The following is a 22,851-nucleotide window of genomic DNA, read 5'->3' as shown; positions in this document are numbered from 1 at the left end:
TTCCATGACGATTTTCTTCATGGAGTTCTCGTCCTCACGGTACTGGGGATGCATCCGGGCCTTAGGTCAGATCTTTATGTCATCTTGGGGGGGCAGGTTGTGTGTTCTCACCGTTGTACCATTTTTCCAGGCCAGTTGGAATTTCTTTGTTGATGAGTTTGTTGGTGAAACCATTGTTCACCAACATTTGTGCAGCACGTTCGAATTCCTTTGTTGGTGTCGCCAGGTGGAGCAGTGGGAGAGGGCCTTTTAATGAAGGTCCTGACTGTCGTGTTCTTAAACCTAGCAGGGTACTCGCTATCCCCATTCGGCAAAGTCCCAAATTGGTGGATTTTGTGTAGACTGATCTTCAGTTCCGTTCCGTCTTTGTGACCATAACGTCGAGGTCGGAGCCGGTCGTCTGTGCTGAACTCGACAGGTGTAGTTCAACACACTACATTGTTGGAAGGTCAGACGAAGGGCACAACCTCCTCCTCGTTGTCTGCTTGAACGAAGACGTCGTCGATATATCGGGCATATTTCTTCGGCCGCTGGATTCTCTCGAAAACACGTTCTTCTACGAGTAAGCCCATGTAAAAAATTTTGCAAAGAGGACGCCCAATGGAGAGCCCATCGCAACGCCATCCTTCTGTCTATACATGTGCCCTCTGTGCGTAGTGAAAGGCGCCATCTTCGTGCAGATCTCCAGCAGAGCCTTCAGGGAACCTTCTGGGATGTTCAGGGGTCATTGTCGGCTCTCTATAGACTTTGTTAGAGATAATATGGATGGTTTCATCCACAGGCACGTTGGTGAATAGACTCTCTACGTCCAGAGAAGCGATGGTCCCTGCAATAAGGAAAATAGAAAAAGTCTTCTACAAAATAAATGCAGCTGAAGCAGCAATAATATTCAATAGAACCTATTATTATTATTATTATTATTATTATTATTATTATTATTATTATTATTATTATTATTATTATTATTATTATTATTATTCAGGAGGTGAACCTTATTCATTAGGAGCAGGCCTGCAGGGGCCATTGCCGTGAAATTCGAGCATCCAAAGAATGCAGATTCATTTGAAAGAAATTACGGAAGATAATAGGAACTACAGAAAGAAGAGATCAATTATTAGAAAATAGAGATAAATTACCAAATTAATAAATGAATAGATAAAAAAATAAATAGATTATTAGAATACAAGAAGAATTGTTTTAGGGTAGCAATATATTGCAAATTCGTTTGAACTGTTGAAGTTTTCAAAGTTCTAATTACAGAACGCCCTCATCACTCCAGTTTTGTCATTGCAGCTCTGTGATATCGCTGAATGCTATCTTCTTGGACTACATGAAGACTCATCATCCGAGGACATCCCTGGAGGTCATCAACATCTCCTCTCTGTGCGCCCTTCAGCCCTTCAAGTCTTGGGGACTCTACTGCTCGGGAAAGGCAGCCAGGGACATGTTGTTCAGAGTCCTTGCTGCGGAGGAACCCGACATCACAGTGCTCAACTATGCGCCAGGGCCTTTGGATAATGAAATGCAGGTAATTCCCATTTTTAGTAATTCATTTTCTTTTTTTTACAGAAGCATGCACATTTGCTCCTACAGTGAATTTAAGCTTACGCTGACGTTTCAGTATAGAAAGAGATTTTGTAACAATTACTGGTATTATGGGAGAGAGAGAGAGAGAGAGAGAGAGAGAGATTTCGCAAACATTCACTTTTCAGCCTTCCGTGACATCAATGAATGTTTATATGAAAATGTAAACAACTAGCGTGTCTAGTATTTCAGAGGTTATGAGAATCAAGGTGCATGGCAATGCTCATTATTTGGAGAAGGCTATTGTAGTGCCTGAAAATTGGGGCTTTTATGATTTTCATGGTTTCGTGGATAACTTGGAACTTCTAGTCATTCTTAATACCCATGTTGCACTCCCTGACGCAGAAAGAGGGTAAAGCACAGTTCTTACGAAGTTTTTAGGATAAAATGGTCAGTGATGAAAATATACATTATTTCACTGAATGAAATATATTTGTTGCTGTGATTGTTGTTTGGAGGGAAGTGTAATTATTTTTATTTTCTTTGATCAGTTAGATGGTATTCCATTCTGGGATTAGAAAGCTAAAGGAAAGGTGATTTTCTTAGTGGATTTTCATGGGTACCACAAGTGACAGAGAATGAAAAGGGTATTAAAATGAACAGTGAAAAGGGGACATTCTTAAATGAGGAAGAAACGCTGATGGTTTATCCTTCCAAAAGTCTTCATCCAACTCCTCCCAGACTGCTTCTGCTGCTTTCACTTGATCTGAAGCTGCCCTGTCCTTATCCACTTATTCTTATATCGTGAGTTTTTGTGAATAAGGATGGAGTAACATAGCTAAAAGAATAATAGCTTATATGGTTAAGGAAGATTTTTTGCATAAGTATATCTGGATAATAAGCATGAAGAAATTAATTCATATTGCAAAGACTGTACAAGAGATAAGCTGCATGCCACTGATCTGCTCACAGATTGTTTTTGTGAATATAAGCCACTGCAGAGTGCAAAAACTCCACTTCTGTTTTTTCACTATGCTGTAACTATCTGACTTCTTAAGCGTTAAGTTCCGTTGCTTACTTATGTATGCATTTATCATTATTCAAGTATTTTTGTGCCATTTCGATTCCTCTGCGTCGCAGGCGACCGCTAGGAGCGCCACGGCGGACCAGGAACTCCGCTCCGCCTTCGCCAACATGAAGGACGAAGGAAAACTTCTTTCCTGCGAGGAATCCGCTAGGAAATTCGTGAGGATTCTTGACGTGAAGAAGTTCAAGTCGGGAGATCACGTCGACTACTACGACGAGCTGTAAAGGACCGGAGGTCTTCCAAAATGTCAGCGTGGGTTGGAAGATGTCTCAGCGGCTCATTTTCTGACATTCTGTTCGTGTGAATAAGAACCTGTGCTGGCCTACGGGGCGTTTGGGTTCAGGTTCAATTTTGCCTCTAATCTTTTCCACTTAAGGTGAAGTTGGAGAAGGAAATACCTGATTACTTCTTTAGTTCCGCTGAAGATAAGAGCCACTTGAACGAAGTTTGATCATAAAATATTTAATTGCATCTTCAATTTATCTGATAATTTTGGCCACTTGGTACATAGAGTGGTAACATATTACCCAAATCCATCTTTAATTTGCTGATAATGTTTATCCGTTAGTATAAATGTTAAGCATAAAATATCAAGTGACATCTTCAGTCTCTTTCATGACAGTGGCCAGTTGGGGCAAAGGTTGGCGTTTAAATAGCTAGAGATGCCAGAAAATGTTCTGTTGTGACTCTTCGTTAGTCCAGAGAGGTGAGATGCCAAAGGCTTCTGGGGTTTCGCAGGTTTTCGTGACTACCGTCGAGACGATTACCAAACCTAATCGTACGACGACATTAAGTAGAATATAGTTGTACTTTTCATCCATGTTGTCGTTGAACTGTGTTTTCAGTGGACATAGCATGCTGCTCGTCATTGTCGCGTTTGCCAAATAAGTTTGAATTGAGAAAAAAAGGGAAAACTAGTTATTCTGATGTTCGTTTTGCTATCATGTTGAGAACCAACATAAAACAAAGCTAAAGACAATACAGTAGTAGGAATACAAGAAGACTTAACTTACGTAGACAATGAAAGTCAAAATAAAATTTAAGAAATGAGAACAAGGTGATAACGTCATCGCCCTTGGTATATGGCAGGAACTAGGATGATTAAGGTAAAGAAAATAAAAAAAAACGCCTGGAGACCGGTACAGATAATCAAAGCCTTAATTGTTACAGTATTTCCTTTCTCCTCAGGGTAAAAATGAAACACTTCAGAGGCTTTGTAATAGTTTTATTTTTTTTATGCTTACTCTTTGCCAAATAAAAAAGCATATAACTTAAGAACCTAGGTTAGTGATAGTTAACCAAGGTAGAAATGTGAAGACCTTTATTTTTAAAGCAGCGATTATTTTTTGACAGAGAAAACTGCTCCTTTTTGCGTGAGGGCATTGTTGTTATTTTTGTAAATTATGCTTTAATGGGATTTCTGAAATGTTGAGCAGTCTGTTTTCAGACCTTGGTTTATTGTTGTTATTTTTACACTACAATTTATAATTTTCTTCTTCAAGGGTTGTGCAAATCCATGTGAAATGCAAGATGCCAAATTATATGCAAATGATTTCTGTACTTTCCTTTAGAGATGTTTTTTTTTTTAAATGTACCCTCGTACACTCATATTGTACACTAACACAATACATTACTGTGGATTCATATTCCTGAGCCGTTTGATAAAAACATTTTTCTAGACTTGAATTTCAGAACATTTGGATGACAAGGCATATTTAGTGTCATTGGAAACAAGGAAATATAAAGCAAGAGTAAAGAAAATTCAAATAAAAATTAAAAGAAGAAAAAAAACATGAAGGTAAGTAAATGGAATGTAAAATGTAAGGCAGGATTGATTAAAAAGCAAAAAATCATTCACACATAAAAAAAATGAAATACAAGTTAAGAAAAGATGAAGTCAGCATTAAGAAACCAAGAATTGCAAGTTAAGACAACAGTAAGTCAAAGATAAAGTAAAACATTAAGTCATTATTAAGAAAGCATGAATTGGGTTAAGAAAAATGAAAGAAAGGCAAAATTAGAAATAATCTCGATTTGATTTCTGAAGACACCAAAACCCAAAAAGCTACTTGGAACTGGAAGTAAGAAAGAGATTCGTTTCGGTCTGATAAGACCTTATTCAGAGGTCCACACCAGGTCTCATTTACCCTCCATCACCTCTCCATACTTATAAGCCGCCAATGGGCAAGACCCCTTTCTGGCATAAAGCCAGCTTAGTCTAAACCGAAAAATTGCATATATACGAAGGTATTTTTTGTGATAAAAAAAAAATCCGCAGGTGAAATTCAACACTTCCGACTGCTCGTGGGAGTAAATGCCCTTGCTGGCACAAGACAACCGTAATCTAACAACAGCAAATGTTCTGATACGAATAATTGTACATCCCATCCCAGGTGTTTTAGCAGTTCGCGCAATTTGCGTGACTGACTCATTCCAAATGTTTGTCCCACTTGTGACTGACTGGAAGTAGTAAGAATGAGACCCCTTTCTATGAGTTCGGACTTCGGGTCGTTTCGGCCGTAAGCACGTTTAAATGCAAAATGGGCTCCGTTTTTAGTACCAGCCCCTTGGGGATGTACTACGTAAAACATAAAATAAAGACGGTAAATACCATAATTATGACGTCTTGCGTTGTTTTCGATGTTACGGCCTAAATGACTTACATGGCCGAAACGACCAGGACCGCTTCTATAAGATCAGCTTAATCTAGATAAAGACACTTGAAAGCAACTTTCTGTTGGAGGTAAAGAGGAATTTAAAGACGTATTATTTACTTCGCGGGAGCCACTGAAAGTAGGTGAATGCTACTTCACGTCAGAGCTTCCATTTTTAGAGTTGTTCTTTTTTTCCCTTAATTTGGTGAGTTCTTATATAGTTTATCGTCTATTAAAAGGTGTTTGACAGTTCGGAATTTTGACTAGAAACTCCATTTTCATCTATTTCGTCCAAAAATTAGGGATAATAAGCCTTTTCTGGGGATCATTCTAGTTATCAGAATCTTTGAAAAATCTGTCTTGAGATCAAATTACTAACCAAGTTATTTCTTTGTGGCATCGCATTTTCCAAATCGCCTTCTTTTTCTCCCCTCCTTTTTATGTAGTGGAGAGAGGTTAGGTTTTAACAGCCAAAGCTTTTTATTGAACGTGGAATTTGAACCTGTAGCAGGAGTCAGCCCTGTATGGAGCCCAGGCAAACGAATGTGACATTTAATTGCAGGTGACAGAAATACAATGATGGAGATAATGAAAGAACGAGCAAATGAAGAAAAAGATAATTAATAAAAACTTCATTAGGAAAAAGGAAAAAGAGAAAAAGAAGAAGAGAGAAACAAGAATCAGTACAGGAGGACAAAGAGGCAGAAACCGCCCATGTCCCATTCACAGAGCAGAACAGAGTCCCTTTGTAGGAGCCTTTACCACCAACGTAAATTAACCATGAGTCAGACGCTGTTGGGCAGAAGTAATTGTCTCCAGCTCGATGCCTATGGCTGTAGTTTTTGTGACGCCAGTTTGTGGTACTGAATCAGTCAATCAGTCACTAGTGCATGAAGTGATATGGTATGGTTGAGGGAATGAGAAAGAGAAAAGGTTATTAAAATATTAAAAATTGAGGACATTGGAAGCATTTGTAATAGTAATTGCTATTATTGTTGTAAGGTGAAGAAGCAATAAAGAAATGCATGTTGGGTGGAGGCGTAAGGATAAAAAAAAATCAACCATGAAGGGAAAATAGAGAGATACTCTCTCTCTCTCTCTCTCTCTCTCTCTCTCTCTCTCTCTCTCTCCCCTATAGCATCTCTATTCACAGCCGTCTCTTTCTCCTTCTTTCATTCCCTGCCCTTCTCTCTCTCTCTCTCTCATTTTCTCCACCTCATTCTTCTCTTCTCTCCTGCCCTTTTGGTTCTCATTCTCCATGCACTCCCTCATCTCCTCTATTTTTCAATTCAGTCTCGTTTGATAAATCATCGTAAGAGCCTCCTTTCGTGAATCATGGCTAAGAGTCGTTGCACCCTGAATGAAACTCTATTACCTGATATTACAATGGGCTCTCTTTATGGCGATAGTAAATGTACTGAAGAGGCAGTGGCCGATGTGAGGGAATAACAGATGCTGATATAATAGAATAGATAGGTAGGTGTAAAGAGGCTAGTAAGAGGCTGGTAACAGAAACAGATAGGCAGGTGTAGCAAGAGGCTGGTGTGTAAAGGTGTAGTGAAACAGATAGGCAGGTGTAGCAAGAGGCTGGTGTAACAGAACAGATAGGAAGGTGTAGCAAAGAGGCTGGTGTAACAGAACAGATAGGCAGGTGTAGATAAGAGGCTGAGGGTGTAACAGAACAGATAGGAAGGTTTAGCAAGAGGTTGTAACAGAAACAGATAGGCAGGTGTAGCAAGAGGCTGTGTAACAGAACAGATAGGCAGGTTTAGCAAGAGGCTGGTGTAACAGAACAGATAGGAAGGTGTAGCAAGAGGCTGGTGTAACAGAACAGATAGGCAGGTTTAGCAAGAGGCTGGTGTAACAGAACAGATAGGAAGGTGTAGCAAGAGGCTGGTGTAACAGAACAGATAGGCAGGTGTAGGTAGCAAGAGGCTGGTGTAACAGAACAGATAGGCAGGTGTAACAAGAGGCTGGTGTAACAGAACAGGTAGACAGGTGTAGCAAGAGGCTGGTGTAACGGAACAGATAGGCAGGTTTAGCAAGAGGCTGGTGTAACAGAACAGATAGGAAGGTGTAGCAAGAGGCTGGTGTAACAGAACAGATAGGTAGTTGTAGCAAGAGGCTGGTGCAACAGAACAGATAGGCAGTTGTAGCAAGAGGCTGGTGTAACAGAACAGATAGGCAGGTGTAGCAAGAGGCTGGTGTAACAGAACAGATAGGCAGGTGTAACAGAACAGGTAGACAGGTGTAGCAAGAGGCTGGTGTAACAGAACAGATAGGCAGGTGTAGCAAGAGGCTGGTGTAACAGAACAGATAGGCAGGTGTAGCAAGAGGCTGGTGCAACAGAACAGATAGGCAGGTGTAGAAAAGAGGCTGGTGTAACAAAACAGATAGGCAGGTGTAGCAAGAGGCTGGTGTAACAGAACAGAGAGGCAGGTGTAGCAAGAGGCTGGTGTAACAGAACAGAGAGGCAGTTGTAGCAAGAGGCTGGTGTAACAGAACAGAGAGGCAGGTGTAGCAGGGTGTAACAGAACAGATAGGCAGGTAGCAAGAGGTGTAACAGAACAGATAGGCAGGTGTAGCAAGAGGCTGGTGTAACAGAACAGATAGGCAGGTGTAGCAAGAGGCTGGTGTAACAGAACAGATAGGCAGGTGTAGCAAGAGGCTGGTGTAACAGAACAGATAGGCAGGTGTAGCAAGAGGCTGGTGTAACAGAACAGATAGGCAGGTTAGCAAGAGGCTGGTGTAACAGAACAGATAGACAGGTTAGCAAGAGGCTGGTGTAACAGAACAGATAGGCAGGTGTAGCAAGAGGCTGGTGTAACAGAACAGATAGGCAGGTGAGCAAGAGGCTGGTGTAACAGAACAGATAGGCAGGTGCAACAAGAGGCTGGTGTAACAGAACAGGTAGACAGGTGTAGCAAGAGGCTGGTGTAACAGAACAGATATGCAGGTGTAGCAAGAGGCTGGTGTAACAGAACAGGTAGACAGGTGTAGCAAGAGGCTGGTGAAACAGAACAGATAGGCAGGTGTAGCAAGAGGCTGGAACAGATATGCAGGTGTAGCAAGAGGCTGGTGTAACAGAACAGGTAGACAGGTGTAGCAAGAGGCTGGTGAAACAGAACAGATAGGCAGGTGTAGCAAGAGGCTGGTGTAACAGAACAGATAGGCAGGTGTAGCAAGAGGCTGGTGTAACAGAACAGGTAGGCAGGTGTAGCAAGAGGCTGTGAAACAGAACAGATAGGCAGGTAGCAAGAGGCTGGTGGAACAGAACAGAACAGGTGTAGCAAGAGGTTGTGTAACAGAACAGGTATGCAGGTGTAGCAAGAGGCTGGTGAAACAGAACAGATAGGCAGGTGTAGCAAGAGGCTGGTGTAACAGAACAGATAGGCAAGCGTAGCAAGAGGCTGGTGTAACAGAACAGATAGGCAGGTGTAGCAAGAGGCTGGTGTAACAGGTCAGAGAGGCAGGTGTAATAGAACAGATGGACAGGTGTAACGAAAGGCTGGTGTAATAGAGCAGAGAGACAGTGTAAGAGAATAGCAGAGGCTTGTAAAATAGAGAAGAGAGAAAGTTATAAGATAATAGCAGACGGTGGTGTAATGGAACAAAGAGACATTTGTAAGAGAATAGCAGAGGCAGATGAAATGGAACAGAGAGGTTGGTGTATGAGAGTAGCAGAGGCTGGTATAATGGAACAGACAGGCAGGTGTAAGAGAATGGCAGAGCTGGTATAACATAACAGTAATGCAGGTGTAAGAGAATGGTGAAATGGAACAGGTACGAGTATAGGTGTAGGAGAATATCAGAAGCCCGTATAATAGAACGGAGGAGGCCAGTGCAACAAATTAGTGAAAGCTTCGGGCACTAAATCAAATTAAATTTGGTGAATCTAATCACTGATAATTTGACACAACGAAGAAGTATCAATATCCTGCGACAGATCAGTGGCAATGTGAATGGTAGTAAAGTCCAGTAAATCACTGTAGCTTACTGATACCAGATTTCAGTTCTATTTAAGGCTGCAGAGAATCTTCAGTTCATGTCTGAGTAATTATAACAGAATTCGAAGTTACTTAACTGATTCACGTAATTTTTTTTTATGGGAGGGAGAGATTCATGCAAAGGTAAATAGAAATATGTTTAACTTGAACAAAACACATTTTAATGATAGGTCACGTAATGGTCCTTGATTGATTCATTGCATCATATATATTCATAGGTTTTTCCTGGGAATTCCAACGAGATAAGAAGCACAAAGGAAAACAGAAACACTTAATAATTGTGATGATACCTTTATATTTCTATGTGAAATAATAACAAAGTATTGAATCTGAACAGTAAAACTTAATGAAAAGGTTTTTCAGATAAATGTTCATCTACTGAGCATCACTGGTTCGCTAAATGGCATCCATGTAAGTATGCAATCTTTTTGTAAATCGTACATTAGTTTTTCATGCAATTATCATTTTGACTGTTGAAGCTCTAAATCGATGTATAAAGTGTAAAGTCCGTTTCGGGCGTCAATCCAATCACAAAAAATAAGAAATGAATATCTTAAGCTTAAGATTTTTGTTAATTTTATGAAAGCTTTTTCTATTTTTTTTTAATCTGACCAAGCGTGAGTATTCTTACCAAGAAAGTTCTTTTATTATCGTTCTTGAAATCATTAAATAAATATGTAAATAGAAAATAGGAAAGATATAAACAAACATGGTATTTTTTTACTATTTGTTTTATGCTGAAATGTGGCAATCGCTGAATCTGTAAATAGTTAAGAGAGCTATTTTGTATTTCAATATCGAAAACTGTCCGATTTTGTATGATTACTATATGGCAATAGTTAACTTAAATAACGGTCTCCGGAACCTCTCTTGAAAATAAAAGAAGATATATATATATATATATATATATATATATATATATATATATATATATATATATATATATATACTATATGTATGTATATATATGTATATGTATATATCTCTCTCTTTAAAGAAGGTTACTTTAAAGAAGTTTCAAGTCAATTTCTAAGTTTATAGCTCAAAGACCAAAGAGTCATATTATCCAAAATAAACTGAGGTTCGAATTCAGTTTTACTGTTTGCTTATTAATGAAGATTGATACCTTCATTCTTGAGCGAATATTTTGAATCATGCCTATCGAAAACTATATATATATATATATATATATATATATATATATATATATATATATATATATATATATATATATATATATATATATATATGCATATGCATATACATATATATACATTTATATATTTACTGAAATGAGATACAATGAAATGAAAGATGGAAAGGAAATAACAAACAATCACAATTATACAGTTAATATTAATTTGTGATATTCGCATAACCCACCTTCCTAAAGTCCTAAACGATCGCCCCGAGCTGGTCTACGCTGGACATACCTGCAAAGAACAAACGTTCATAAGACAGTTAAAGGCACAGGTGTGCGATTGATAGCGGTGAATCAGGTGTTGGGTCGAATTTAAAACTTCACCCCATCATAGGGCAAAGTGTTTCAACTTGTTATGCTGTTCGTAGGGAGAGTCACGTAGTCGGAGATTAGCTTGTTTTCAAATTCTAATTCAAAAGCTTTATTTCGACTCAAATGACCACAGACAGACATAAACATACATCAAAATCCATCATGCTCTAAAAGGACGAATTGAAATAGGTACGAGGAACGATTATGAAAGAGATGGGATCATTGTGATGAATGGATGTGGATTGTGCAGCTGAGTGATTCTTCGTACTAAAGGACATCTATATGCGTAGCACGTCAGAATAAAATAACATAAATTCTATATTCTTTCGTCAGTGACCATAGTGCTTGTAACGCCTGTTTATGGTGTAAGTCCACAAAATGGAAATGCAAAATCAATAATAATCAGCCACAGTAGAGTGAGCAGTAAACTTTTTTTACTGTTTTTCGTATCTAATACAAAAATTAGACTCAAATTCAGAACTTTATTGTAAATTTAATAATGAAAAGTCAAGCGTTCAAGTTTTCCGGCACCCTTTTAGAGTCAGGAATACACAACTTTCATTTTGCCACTAACATGCGAATGTTTGTGGAAAAATGCCTGTCATTCTAAGAAAACGCCTTTCTTTGGTCTTATTTGTAGATGAATTTAAAGACGACTTCAGCTGCTGTCTAATACGTCCGTGAAATTTCTATGAATCTACGATACAAGTGAAACGTAAGTCTAGATTTGCCAGATTGAGAATTTCAACTTAGACTATATCGAATTCAGATATAAATCTCTAAGATCGATAGCATTTTTGCTATAATTACATTTTATGAAATCAACTGAAGACATATGAATCTTAAAATTTATATTTGCGTTTTGCTTCCAAAATGACGAAAATCAGCAGGAAGATAAATTTGCTGAATATAAAAGAAAAGCAGCTCAGAATTGCAAATCTAACAATTAATGTAAATTACCCAAGGCAACGAATCATAAAAACAAAAAGATTTTGCAAACTCCCCAAAGCAACGAAATATAATAGAACAAAAGAATTTATTGTTATTATTACTGGTAATTCGGCCAGACCACTGAGCCAATTCTCATTCTCTCTTGCGGCTTCTCCTAAAGATTTGTTCTTTACAAAATTAAATCAGTAAAACTAAAAATTGGAACAAGACAGTATTGTAGAGGGAACCAACTGTCCAAGACTGGGGGCATTTATATTGTATTATTATTATTATTGTTCAGTAGATGAAACCAATTCATATGGAACAAGCCCACAGGGGCCGCTGACTTGAAATTCAAGCTTCCAAAGAAAATGGTGCTCATTAGGAAGAAGTACGAGGAAGTTAAGGGAAGTACAGAAGGAAGAGATCTCAATGCATAAAAAAAAAAAATACATTGATAAACAGGTATGGATAAGTGAACTTATTTGCTCGAGGTACAGATGATTTTTGATTACAATAGCTCTTTATTTGAGGGGTGGGTAGAGCTCGACTAGCACGCTGTTGGCCCAGCATTCGAGTCTCCGACCGGCCAATGAAGAATTAGAGGAATTTATTTCTCGTGAAACAAATTTATTCCTCGTCATAATGTGGTTCGGATTCCACAATAAGCTGTAGGTCCCGTTGCTAGGTAACCAATTGGTTCTTAGCCACGTAAAATAGATCTAATCCTTCGGGCCAGCCCTAAGAGAGCTGTTAATCAGCTCAGTGGTCTGGTTAAAATAAGATATACTTAACTTTTAACTTGGTTATAATAATGATTTAATAACTAGTTACAACAAAGGCTTAACAACGAACGAAGGGCACAGAGTCCTTACCATATCCTGGGGAACCAATACGGTATAAGCGTCCGCTGTCTGCGGGATGTAGGAGAATTGAAGTAAACATCCTGAATTCACCATCACACACGTTGTCATCGACGGTTCTGCGGCAAGGACAAAGCATAGGTGACAAAGGGATAATTAGGACTTAGGAATCATAAGGACAAAAATGTCGCAATAACGAATGAATCATATGAGTTTTCATCAAGGGTTCTACGGCAAGGACCAAGGAATCCTGATAACAATGGGAACGTTAGGAAAAAGGAATCTTGATGGCAAAAAGTCGTTGGGGAAAAGGAATCATGAAGACAAAGGGAACATTATGAAAAGGAATCATGATAACAAGGGGATTGCTGGGAATCATGAAGACGACATGAGCGTCAGAAAATACCGTGATGACAAAGGGATTGTTGGGAAAAAGGAATCATGATAACAAGAACTTATGAAAAAGGAATCATGCTGACAAAGGGATCGTTGGGAAAAAATGAATCATAATGACACAGGATCGTTAGGAAAAAGAATCATAATGACAAAGGGATCACTAGGAAAATGAGTCATGATGACACAGGCATCGTTAGGAAAAAGGAATCATAATAACAAAGGATTAGGAAAATAAGTCATGATGACGCAGGGATCGTTAGGAAAAAGGAATCATAATGACAAAGGGATCGTTAGGAAAAAACAATCATAATGACAAAGGGATCGTTAGGACAAAGGAATCATAGTGACAAAGGGATCGTTAGGAAAAAGGAATCATAACGACAGAGGATTGTTAGGAAAAGGATCATACTGACAAAGGGATCATAGTGACAAAGGATCGTTAGGAAAAAGGAATCATAATGACAAAGGGATCGTTAGGAAAAATGAATCATAATGACAAAGGGATCGTTAGGAAAAGGAATCACAATGACAAAGGGATCGTTAGGAAAAAAGAATCATAATGACAAAGGGATCGTTAGGAAAAATGAATCATAGTGACAAAGGGATCGTTAGGAAAAAGGAATCATAATGACAAAAGGATCGTTAGGAAAAATGAATTATGATGACAGGTGGATCGTTAGGAAAAGTGAATCATGATGACAAATGAACAGTTAGGAAAAAGGAAACAAGGAGACAGAGGAAACGTTAAGACAAAGGAACCAAAAATACTAAATTTATCCTAAGAGTGAAAAAACATAATGAATGAATCACAACGACAAAGGAACCACAGTAACAGAGGCCACGCGGTTAAAAAGAAATAATAATGATAAGGGAAAAGATAAGACAATAATAAAAGATTGTTAGGATTGTAAAAACAAGGAAACCACATAAAGCCAAGGGAATTGTGGGACAGTGAGTGAAAGGTGATTTGTTATAACCGTCTGATTGTTTCAAGTGATCAACTTTATGATCGTGTGACTAACTGAGGATCCAAGGTTGAGGCTTGTAAACATACATGCTGCTCACAATATAAAGAAGTCGAAATAAAAAAAAAGATCATCTGAATTTATTAATAGATTACTTTCTCTTTTTCTCTGTGAATATGTATGTATATATAAAATATATATTTATGTACATTTAAATATACATTCTTATATATATATATATATATATATATATATATATATATATATATATATATATATATATATATATATATATATATATATGTCTGTATGTGTGCGTGTCCTTGAAAGCTTTCCTGATGGTTTCTTGAATGGTATGTCCTTTTTAAAAGAAGCTAAGAACTAAGGGAAGAAGCATACCAGTAAAAGAACAGTTTCCTACCATCGGTATCAGGAATTAATGATCGAGGAACACCCTTTCTTACACACTTATAAAGGAGGCAGAAACTTTCAATAAAAGATACGAGAGGAAAAGCAAGGAGATGAAGCAGAGGAGAGGAAAAGTGTGCAAAAGAGGAGGAACAGTAGAGTAATTTAGAGGAAAGTGAATGAGAATCTTGAAGATCTTCATCGAGGAACGAGAAAGCAGGGAGAAATGAATAACATTAGAAATCTCGATAAAAACTGGAAACTGGAACTGGTCTTCAGAGACGCCTTACCCAAGCTCTCAACGGTAGTGACGGTGATCTGGCAGTGGGCGCAGGAAGGCAGGTCCCTGTTCCACGCCCTACACATGACGCACGACTTCAGCTTCTCGCAGACGCCGGCGGCGTACACCGTGTCCTCGCAGTACATGCCCTTGTGGCTTTCGGGAGAGACGGGAGGGAAAATGCTTTCGTTAGCCTTTTCTTGGTCGTTTTATTCGAATGTAATGGACAGCTGGACTGGCAATCAGGGGTTTTTATGTAACTCGGACCCGAAGTAAATGAGAAATATGAAAAACAGGAACATTTGTCATCAATAAGAAAATTTCTAAGTAAACTTCAAAATGCCTCGTCATAATAAAGCTAAGACAACTATCATGTAATCCTGATTATAATGTTGAAATCTGGGCAAAGGTTTATATCAGATTATAGTAATTCCCTAATTTCTTTTGTTGCCTCCTGAAATTAACCACTTGAATTTCAAACGATGACATATTAACACGCGTGCGTCCTGGGAATTTGCGGTTTTAACTTTGGCGCCCGGGTATTCAGCCTTTGTGTCGCTTTCCGCGAATATTCATGCGGAAAACGAGCCGACTTTTCCTTACTTCCGTCCATCCCCACCCCGCCTTTAAATTCAAATTTTGAAGCCAACCAGTCACAGCCTAGGGCTTGACCGCTCGACAGATCGGTTGATGCAACTTCGTTCAAAACTGACGGGTAAGACCCACAAACATTGTTTAGTCGGCGGACATTCACTAACAAACAGTCAATTCAAGGAACTTTCCCTCTAACGACTGTGATACTTTTATCATAAAATATACCGTTTGCGTTTTATTCGTATCGAAAAGGTGCTTTTTCAGATGTTTTACCCAACTTTGACGACGAAGGCAGCCGACCTGGTGCAGCAGTAAAACGGTGAGTGGAGGTCCTCGGTCCACAACTTCCGGCAATTAAGTCCACTGGGCATTTACCCTTGAACACGTCAAATGCAACATCTGTTACGCGCAAAACAGAGAGACAAACTGGTTGCTGCACCTGATATCATGTGGTTTGTCTATGCACGGACGGTTTCGACATTTTGTTTTATTCATTGAGCAGTTTGTTTTTGTTTTTTGTTTTTTTGAGAAATAGAATAAAGGGTATATAAATGGATCAGTGAACAAGTCAGCACATAATTACGAACTTGAGTCTTTTTCAACTGACCTTAACTAACAAGTGACGTACATTGCAAAATGATTTGAACTTAAGTTTCACGTATACTCACGTACATTTCTTTCCGATTACGTTATTTCCTTCCCTTAACATTTTGCAAAGATAACTGAATGATACAAAATAAAAAAATATACAAAATATTCAAAGTGCAAGAGCAGTAACAACAGCAATAATTCCCTACCGTCGTTGCATCTGCAGCGACCACAGGAACAGGTTCCTTTCCCGAGCATATTTCGTCACTGTCGGGTGAAATACACGTCTGCGTCTCCGTCGGACAGTCACAGGAATCGCCGGTATCCCGGACGGCACACGCAGCCTCCACACCTGCACTGGCCTCGGCTCGGCCCTCCGCAGGTCATGCCGTCGTACCTGGAGAGAGAAGATTAATAAAACATCAAGAAATGGGAGAGGTGTCTTGCATCATGGGGGTACTATGAAAATGGCCTCTTGCGCCGTAGTTGTCTTCATAATGAGGCCCTCCTTATAAAATAGCATAGAGAAACAGTACAAAAATTGCTTCTGTTCCGACCGGAATACACTACAGACCCACGCTTTCATAACCGTGCTCGCGAGTCGCGCCAGGCGCTCTTCGGCTGTCTTTGACTCGAGACAAAATCCTAACGCCTCGCGCCTCGTAGGCCTATGGCCTGACCCGACATCGTCAGGTCCCCTTCATCCACAGGGGTCTCAACCAAGCCAAGGTCCAAAGGTTCTTAGGACCTTGACCTCAGCCGTAAATGTCTTCTCCTTGAAATGGCGGAGATCACGCGTGAACAACACTCACAAATGTACTCTTATAAAGATAATGGATACGGGAAACTCACACTGGGCAAGAATGATCGTCGCACTGGCAGAAGGTTCCGTAGTACCTGGATGGCAGAAGCAGGCCACAGGAACAAACGCCGTGGCCGCCGCACAACTCGGACCCTTCGCTGCGACAGGCGTCCTCCATTCCAGGGCAGGCGGCGGATCTGGCGGGGAATCGACGACGCCAGAGTGGTGGTGGCGCCTCGGCCTCCCGGTTGATGAAGGGCCGACCCTGGGGGTGGGGATTAAAACCGGGAATTGTGTTAATGTTGTCGACTCGGTGAATAAAAAGTTAAGGATTATAGTAAATGGAAAATGCACTCAATTTAACGTTTTATAGCCTTGTGAATGAAAATGCTTTATAAAGATATTGAGAAACGTCCCCATTTACAAAGAAAAGGGGACATGAACTATCGGGCATAAAGCTGTGAACTGAAGATCTTGAAAAAGAAATGTCATCAACTCTTGTAACTTTTATAAGCATTTAGAAATGAACGAAAATTTTTTAAAGAGTCATTGTTTTACAACCTGACGAATGGATAATCATAAAAAATTATCACGAATGAAAAATGTTATAGGAAAGTTGCATGGAGAATCATTTGTGGAGGACAGAGGCCTAAAGATAAGCAGAGCAAAAACGGAACATATGTTTGAATGAGAGAGAGAAGAGAGCATCCTTTGTACCTTGGGTCGTGTGCAATTGTGGATGAGGAAGTGGAAAAATGCAGAGATGAGTTGTTCAGATTTAAAAAGATTTCTTTCTCTTATCCTTTCATAGAAAATTAAATATATATGTACTGTATATATGCATATGTGTGTTATATATAAATAGAACATGAATATATGGAACAAAGGAGGAGAGGTAACTGCAAATGAGATGGAGAGACACATTAATAGACATACGTATATATATATATATATATATATATATATATATATAAATCACATGTATGTATGCAGTCATTGTTTTACAACCTATGTTATCGAATGAAAAATGTTGTAGAAGGTTCAGTGATAAACCAGGAAGGTGAAACAGTTATGATGTGGAATTAAAATCATGAAGTCCTTCATCTATCTTTGTTTATAAATAACACATATATATAATATATGATATATTGCATATAGCAGTCAACACACTCGCAACTGATGTTTCTGTCAGTGATGCTCACACTCGCAACTCAGCGAAGGCTCTCTCTCTCTCTCTCTCTCTCTCTCTCTCTCTCTCTCTCCCCAGGAACAAAAGAAAGGACGGACTAACCTGTTGCCTTGAGAGCGAGCGCACGATGGACCACAGAGACGAAAGGTTGGCTTTCATCCATTCCAGGTCAATGACCTCGGGCGTGGGCTCTGCGCTCTGCAAGAATTCCAACAGAATCATCTCAGTCGTCTGGTCAGGAATTCGACTAAAACGTTGTGACTGGTAATTTATGGCATTTGGTCAGGAGTAGAGGGGTGTGCCAGTGTGTATTATAGCTGTGCAACAAGTTTTGACTTTTAAATGCTTACGTGTCAGATGTACGTTGGGTTTTTTATAACTTCAGTTTTTGAAGTTGATAATGGTAATTTGATTAGGATTTTTGGTTATGATTAGTCCACGCTTATACACACACACATATATTATTTGTATATATATATACATATATATATATATATATATATATATATATATATATATATATATATATATATATATATATATATATATATAAAAGAGAACAACAATCCATTTTCCTATAACAATTGAAGGCTGTATTAAAAAAAAATTATGCTTCCACTAGATAAAAACTCAACAGATAAAAATAAAAATAAATTGAGCTTTTTAGAAATTCTCTCGTAGATTTTGTCATTTGATGAGGTCGCATTGCAACACATAGTAACTTTTAGACTAAGGACATTTATCAGATTACTATATAGTGACTACATAGGTGTTCTTGCATTGCTGAATTGCAGGAGCATGTATTGTGATATTGTCATTTGAGCAAAGCAAGAAACTGTCGAAATACTACCAGGTAAGCTTTTCCATCGTAGTCACAGTCGAACATACGATATATAAAATAAAATTAAAGCAGTTTTATATATATATATATATGTGTGTGTGTGTGTGTGTGTGTGTGTGTGTGTGTGTGTATGTGTGTGTGAGTTGAGACACGATTCAAAGTAAATAACTGCTTTATTTTTATTTTATATATCGTATGTTCGACTGTGACTACGATAGGTAACCTTTTCCATCATAGTCACAGTCGAACATACGATATATAAAATAAAAATAAAGCAGTTATATATACACACATATATACACGTGTGTGTGTGTGAGTTGAGACACAATGCAAAGTAAATAACTGCTTTATTTTCATTTTATATATCGTATGTTCGACTGTGACTACGATGGAAAAGCCTACCTGGTAGTATTTCGATAGTGTCTTGCTTTGCTCAAATGATAATATCACAGTACATGCTCCTGCACTTCAGCTGTGCAAGAACACCTATGTAGTCACTATATAGTAATTTGATAAATGTCCTTAGTCTAAAAGTTACTGTGTTGCAATGCGACCTCATCAAATAACAAAATCTACAAGAGAATTTCTAAAAAGCTCTGTTTATTTTTATTTTTACCTATTGAATTTTTTTTATCTAGTAGAAGCATATATTTTTTTAACAGCCTTCAGGAAAATGGATTGCCGTTCTATGTCGTTTCTTGTTCAAGTTAATTTTCTATCGTTTCTTGCCCTGAACCCTGCCCACAAAGCCCGGGAACTTATATGTAAGATACTTCATTATGTCTGTGGTGCCCAGGAGCCTAAGATTTCAATGCGTATAAAGTCAGGGAACTTACATAAAAGCTCAAGCAAAAACATCCGGTGTTAAGGGCCTTTTGTATGAATAAACCAAAAATGTTCATCTTTATAAAAGTTTTGCAACTTATTTTTTTTATGGATATCAGGCACTGGGGAGAGTATCTTTTATATTTTCAATTCCTCCACCCTCTCTGTGAATGATCTGAGTTTGAAGTATAATAAAATGTGCTCTGAAGGGGTTTTCTCAGGCATAAATATTATGTGAAACTTATGAAAATAGGAGATCTTTTAAGACCTCTTGCATCATTTCGCATTCAGTCACCAACATACTTGAATCAAGCCAACATTGGAAGGAGGGACAGATGGCGAGAGCATAAGCGGTCACTTACAAAGTTATCAAATTAAAGAGCCATAATTTGGGGTCTAATATTCGACCAACATCTGTTTAAGGGCTCACCAAAGGTATTGTCCTTGATGCAGGGCATGAAACTAGGACGGTTCACCTGACATGGCACTTGACCACTGACAGCCGCTGCCTGTCCAGAATCCCTCACCCCCGGAGCAGTTTGGTTTCAGTTCCCAGCTTTAGGCCTAGGTGCAATCTTCCATGCCGTGTTGGTCTCGTTATAGTTACCCCGAACTTACGAAGTATACTACAGATTACCCATCTCTCTATATCTCATGTGAACAACTCCCTGTAAGGGGAATTAGTGCCGTCAGTGAGCCTCATTCGGTGCATTGTAGGCATTACCTGAGGTTCTTTGCAGCGTCCCTTCGTCCCCTAACCGCAACCCCTTTCATTCCTTTTCCTAAATCTCCATTCATATTCTCTTTCTTCCCTCTTACTTTCCACTCTCTCCTAACAATTGTTTCAACATTATTTTCAGCGCTGAATGACCTCACAGGTCTTAGCGCTTGGGCTTTGGCCTAAATTTTATATAAGTTCCAATCAACTGAACAGGTGATCTTTATAATCTCACGTAAAATCAGATATGGCAGCTTAATCATATTCAAGTAGCCTTACAGAAAGACAAGAGCTGTAAAGAAGAAGCTCACCAAATAATCCGTAGATCCTACTGATCTGGAAGGACCCATCGAAGACGCTGAAGAGGATGACGAGGCGCCGTGTGAAGATGGGTCGGAATCAGACGAGGATCCCGAAGAACCGGAGGAGGACGAGACGCGCACCACAGGCGTCCGGTGCATGGGGTGAATGTGGTCGTCGAAGTCCATGATGTCGTCCTCTTCTTCTTCTGCATCTCCTCCGTTCAGGTGGTTCCTGTGGCCGGCTTGCTTCTGCTGGCGTCTGCTCAGGGTTAATGGGAAATTATTTTCCGGTGTTTCGTAATTAACTTTTGTAATTATTCTTGTATGCGTGAACTTCAACTTATTATTATAGATTCACTTGCATTCACTGTTATTTTTTACATACATTTAGTTCTGATCTACCCTTTCTCTTGGTTCTACTTATCTTCTTCCCCATATATTCATTCTGTGCCTTGAAAGGTCTCGACGGTTATTCCTCAAGAAAGGCATAATAATAATAATAATAATAATAATAATAATAATAATAATAATAATAATAATAATAATAATAATAATAATCTGAAATTCCAGTTTGATACTCTGAAGTGCCAACCTTTTTAGTATATAATGAAGGATTTTGGCTAAGATCACTTTAACTGAAGAGCTGTGCCTTACTTCCGATATGGTCACTATGGCATAGTTGACGTTACTCTAGACTTAATTATCTAAAATAATTCAGAAACTCTATTGCCAAATTTAACCCGACTTACACTTGCTCCGAAATTAGACGAAACATACGATAAGAATGCCTTTTTATCTTTCTTGAATAAAGTGATATTAGGATTTCCTATTTGGAAAATAAATAATCTCGTAAGTGTAATGCTTCTGAGACTCTTTTGGAAAAGTAGTGTGAAAACTGCAATGAACTAACTGGGAGGACTGAACTAATCTTTATCTTACAACAGAGAGAAAATCAAATCAACTATCCCCAAGAAAATCTAGTAAAGAAAATACTGTCAAGAGCACAAGGAGAGGTAACATTTGAAGAGGTGGCAACAAGACAGTTACTGTAGCAGTGAAAGTGGTACTACAAACTTCCCAGTCGTGTCCGTATGACAGATTTCTGAAGGGAAGCACTTTTAGTCTAACAGGAAGCATCCGAAACGACGAACCTTCTTGCCCAGCGTTCCTGTCTTCTCTCCTCCTTGAGTCTTCTTCTCTCCGCTTTGAGTCTCTTCCTCTCCTCCTCAACAGACTTCTCTCGTCCTGGATGGGATCCCCGTAGCCGCCACTCCTCGAACGGGTCGTCCTCAGACTCTCGAGGCGCGAGCTGATATCAGGGTCGTTCTGCATGGCGTCCGAGTCGTACTCTGGTAACAGAAACTCGAGTGAGTGCCTCAAGAGACAGGCGGATCGGGGCAAAGGTGATTGAAGGTTGATACAAACCAACAAAATACTAGAACATAGTAATATTATAAAAGAAATTGTGAGTTTTGCTATATAAAATTAATATTTAAATGTGTATTTCATAGGCTTTGATAATATTTTATATGCATCTTTATCATACTGGCTAAAGTTAGAAATACATGCTACTTTATAAATAAGTCAAACAAATGACAATTAAAAGCATATTGAATTCATATCACAACGAAAACATTCAGTTTCCAAATGAGTAACTATAACAGCCCCAAGAAAAATTTTTGGGTTACCAAAGTCCGCCATAAAAAAAACAAAAATGCATTTAGTAGGTAATTTTTATCGATTGTTAAGCGTATCCGCAAACAAAAGGAAGAAAATTGTATGAAAGAGATTTAAAATATAAACAGTTGACTTAAGGTGGCTCAGAAGTTTAAAAATTTTGTTATTTCTTACCATGATCAGAGTAAGATTGTGCAGTAACTACCAGACACGTAGCTAAACTCAGGGCAAGCCTGGTGAACCACATTATTTTTTATGTGCAATTAAATTCCTGGAAGAAGAGAACAATATCAGTAAACAAAATTTATCATTAGTTTTCAAAAACAGCTGCATCTCTATCCCTCTCTTCATAAGTGAACTTGAATGTATCAACCTGCACAAATATACTGAATTATGTACCAGATCTTTCATTACAGATAATGACAGCCACTAAGTTCGTCCTCACTTGCACTCGTCCCCATCTTGGACTTGGATCGACCAACAGAAGGTTTTGCCTGGGAGTCACTACTGTGTACAAACTTAAATATCTTGTTTTGGTACAGCTAACTACAGTCATATTGCTTTGGCGAATGGCATCAAATAATTTAAATCGTTGGCTGGCCTGTAAACGACTGGTACTAATGCATCCTGTCACATGTTTTGGGCGTTTAGAGGTAACACGTTCAGAAATTAAACGTGGAAATTTTTG

At 38.7% G+C, this 22,851-nt stretch overlaps 1 protein-coding gene and 1 pseudogene across 8 annotated transcripts in view; one reads left to right on the top strand and one right to left on the bottom strand.

Moving 5' to 3' along the window:
- LOC136851331 (sepiapterin reductase-like) overlaps positions 1-22,321 on the top strand; it is a 38,368-nt gene extending 16,047 nt beyond the window's left edge. For 6 of the 8 annotated variants that reach the window (XM_067125363.1, XM_067125366.1, XM_067125367.1 and 3 more), the window contains 2 exons: positions 1,294-1,528; positions 2,665-4,181. In XM_067125363.1, the coding sequence (XP_066981464.1) occupies positions 1,294-1,528; positions 2,665-2,835 (406 nt within the window). In that variant the 3' untranslated portion in view covers positions 2,836-4,181. Of the gene's footprint in view, positions 1-1,293; positions 1,529-2,664; positions 4,182-9,635; positions 9,684-21,430 lie in introns of those variants that run through there. The other 2 variants (XM_067125369.1, XM_067125368.1) reach the window with 1 other exon arrangement.
- On the bottom strand, positions 9,548-21,771 carry LOC136851333 (integrin beta pat-3-like; annotated as a pseudogene).
- Positions 22,322-22,851: the final 530 nt, after the last annotated feature.

Source organism: Macrobrachium rosenbergii, chromosome 23 (genome assembly GCF_040412425.1).
Source record: "Macrobrachium rosenbergii isolate ZJJX-2024 chromosome 23, ASM4041242v1, whole genome shotgun sequence".
In the NCBI taxonomy this organism is placed as follows: Eukaryota; Metazoa; Arthropoda; class Malacostraca; order Decapoda; family Palaemonidae; genus Macrobrachium; species Macrobrachium rosenbergii.
The sequence above is the reverse complement of the archived record's forward strand: the minus strand, read 5'-3'. Positions and strand labels throughout refer to the sequence as shown.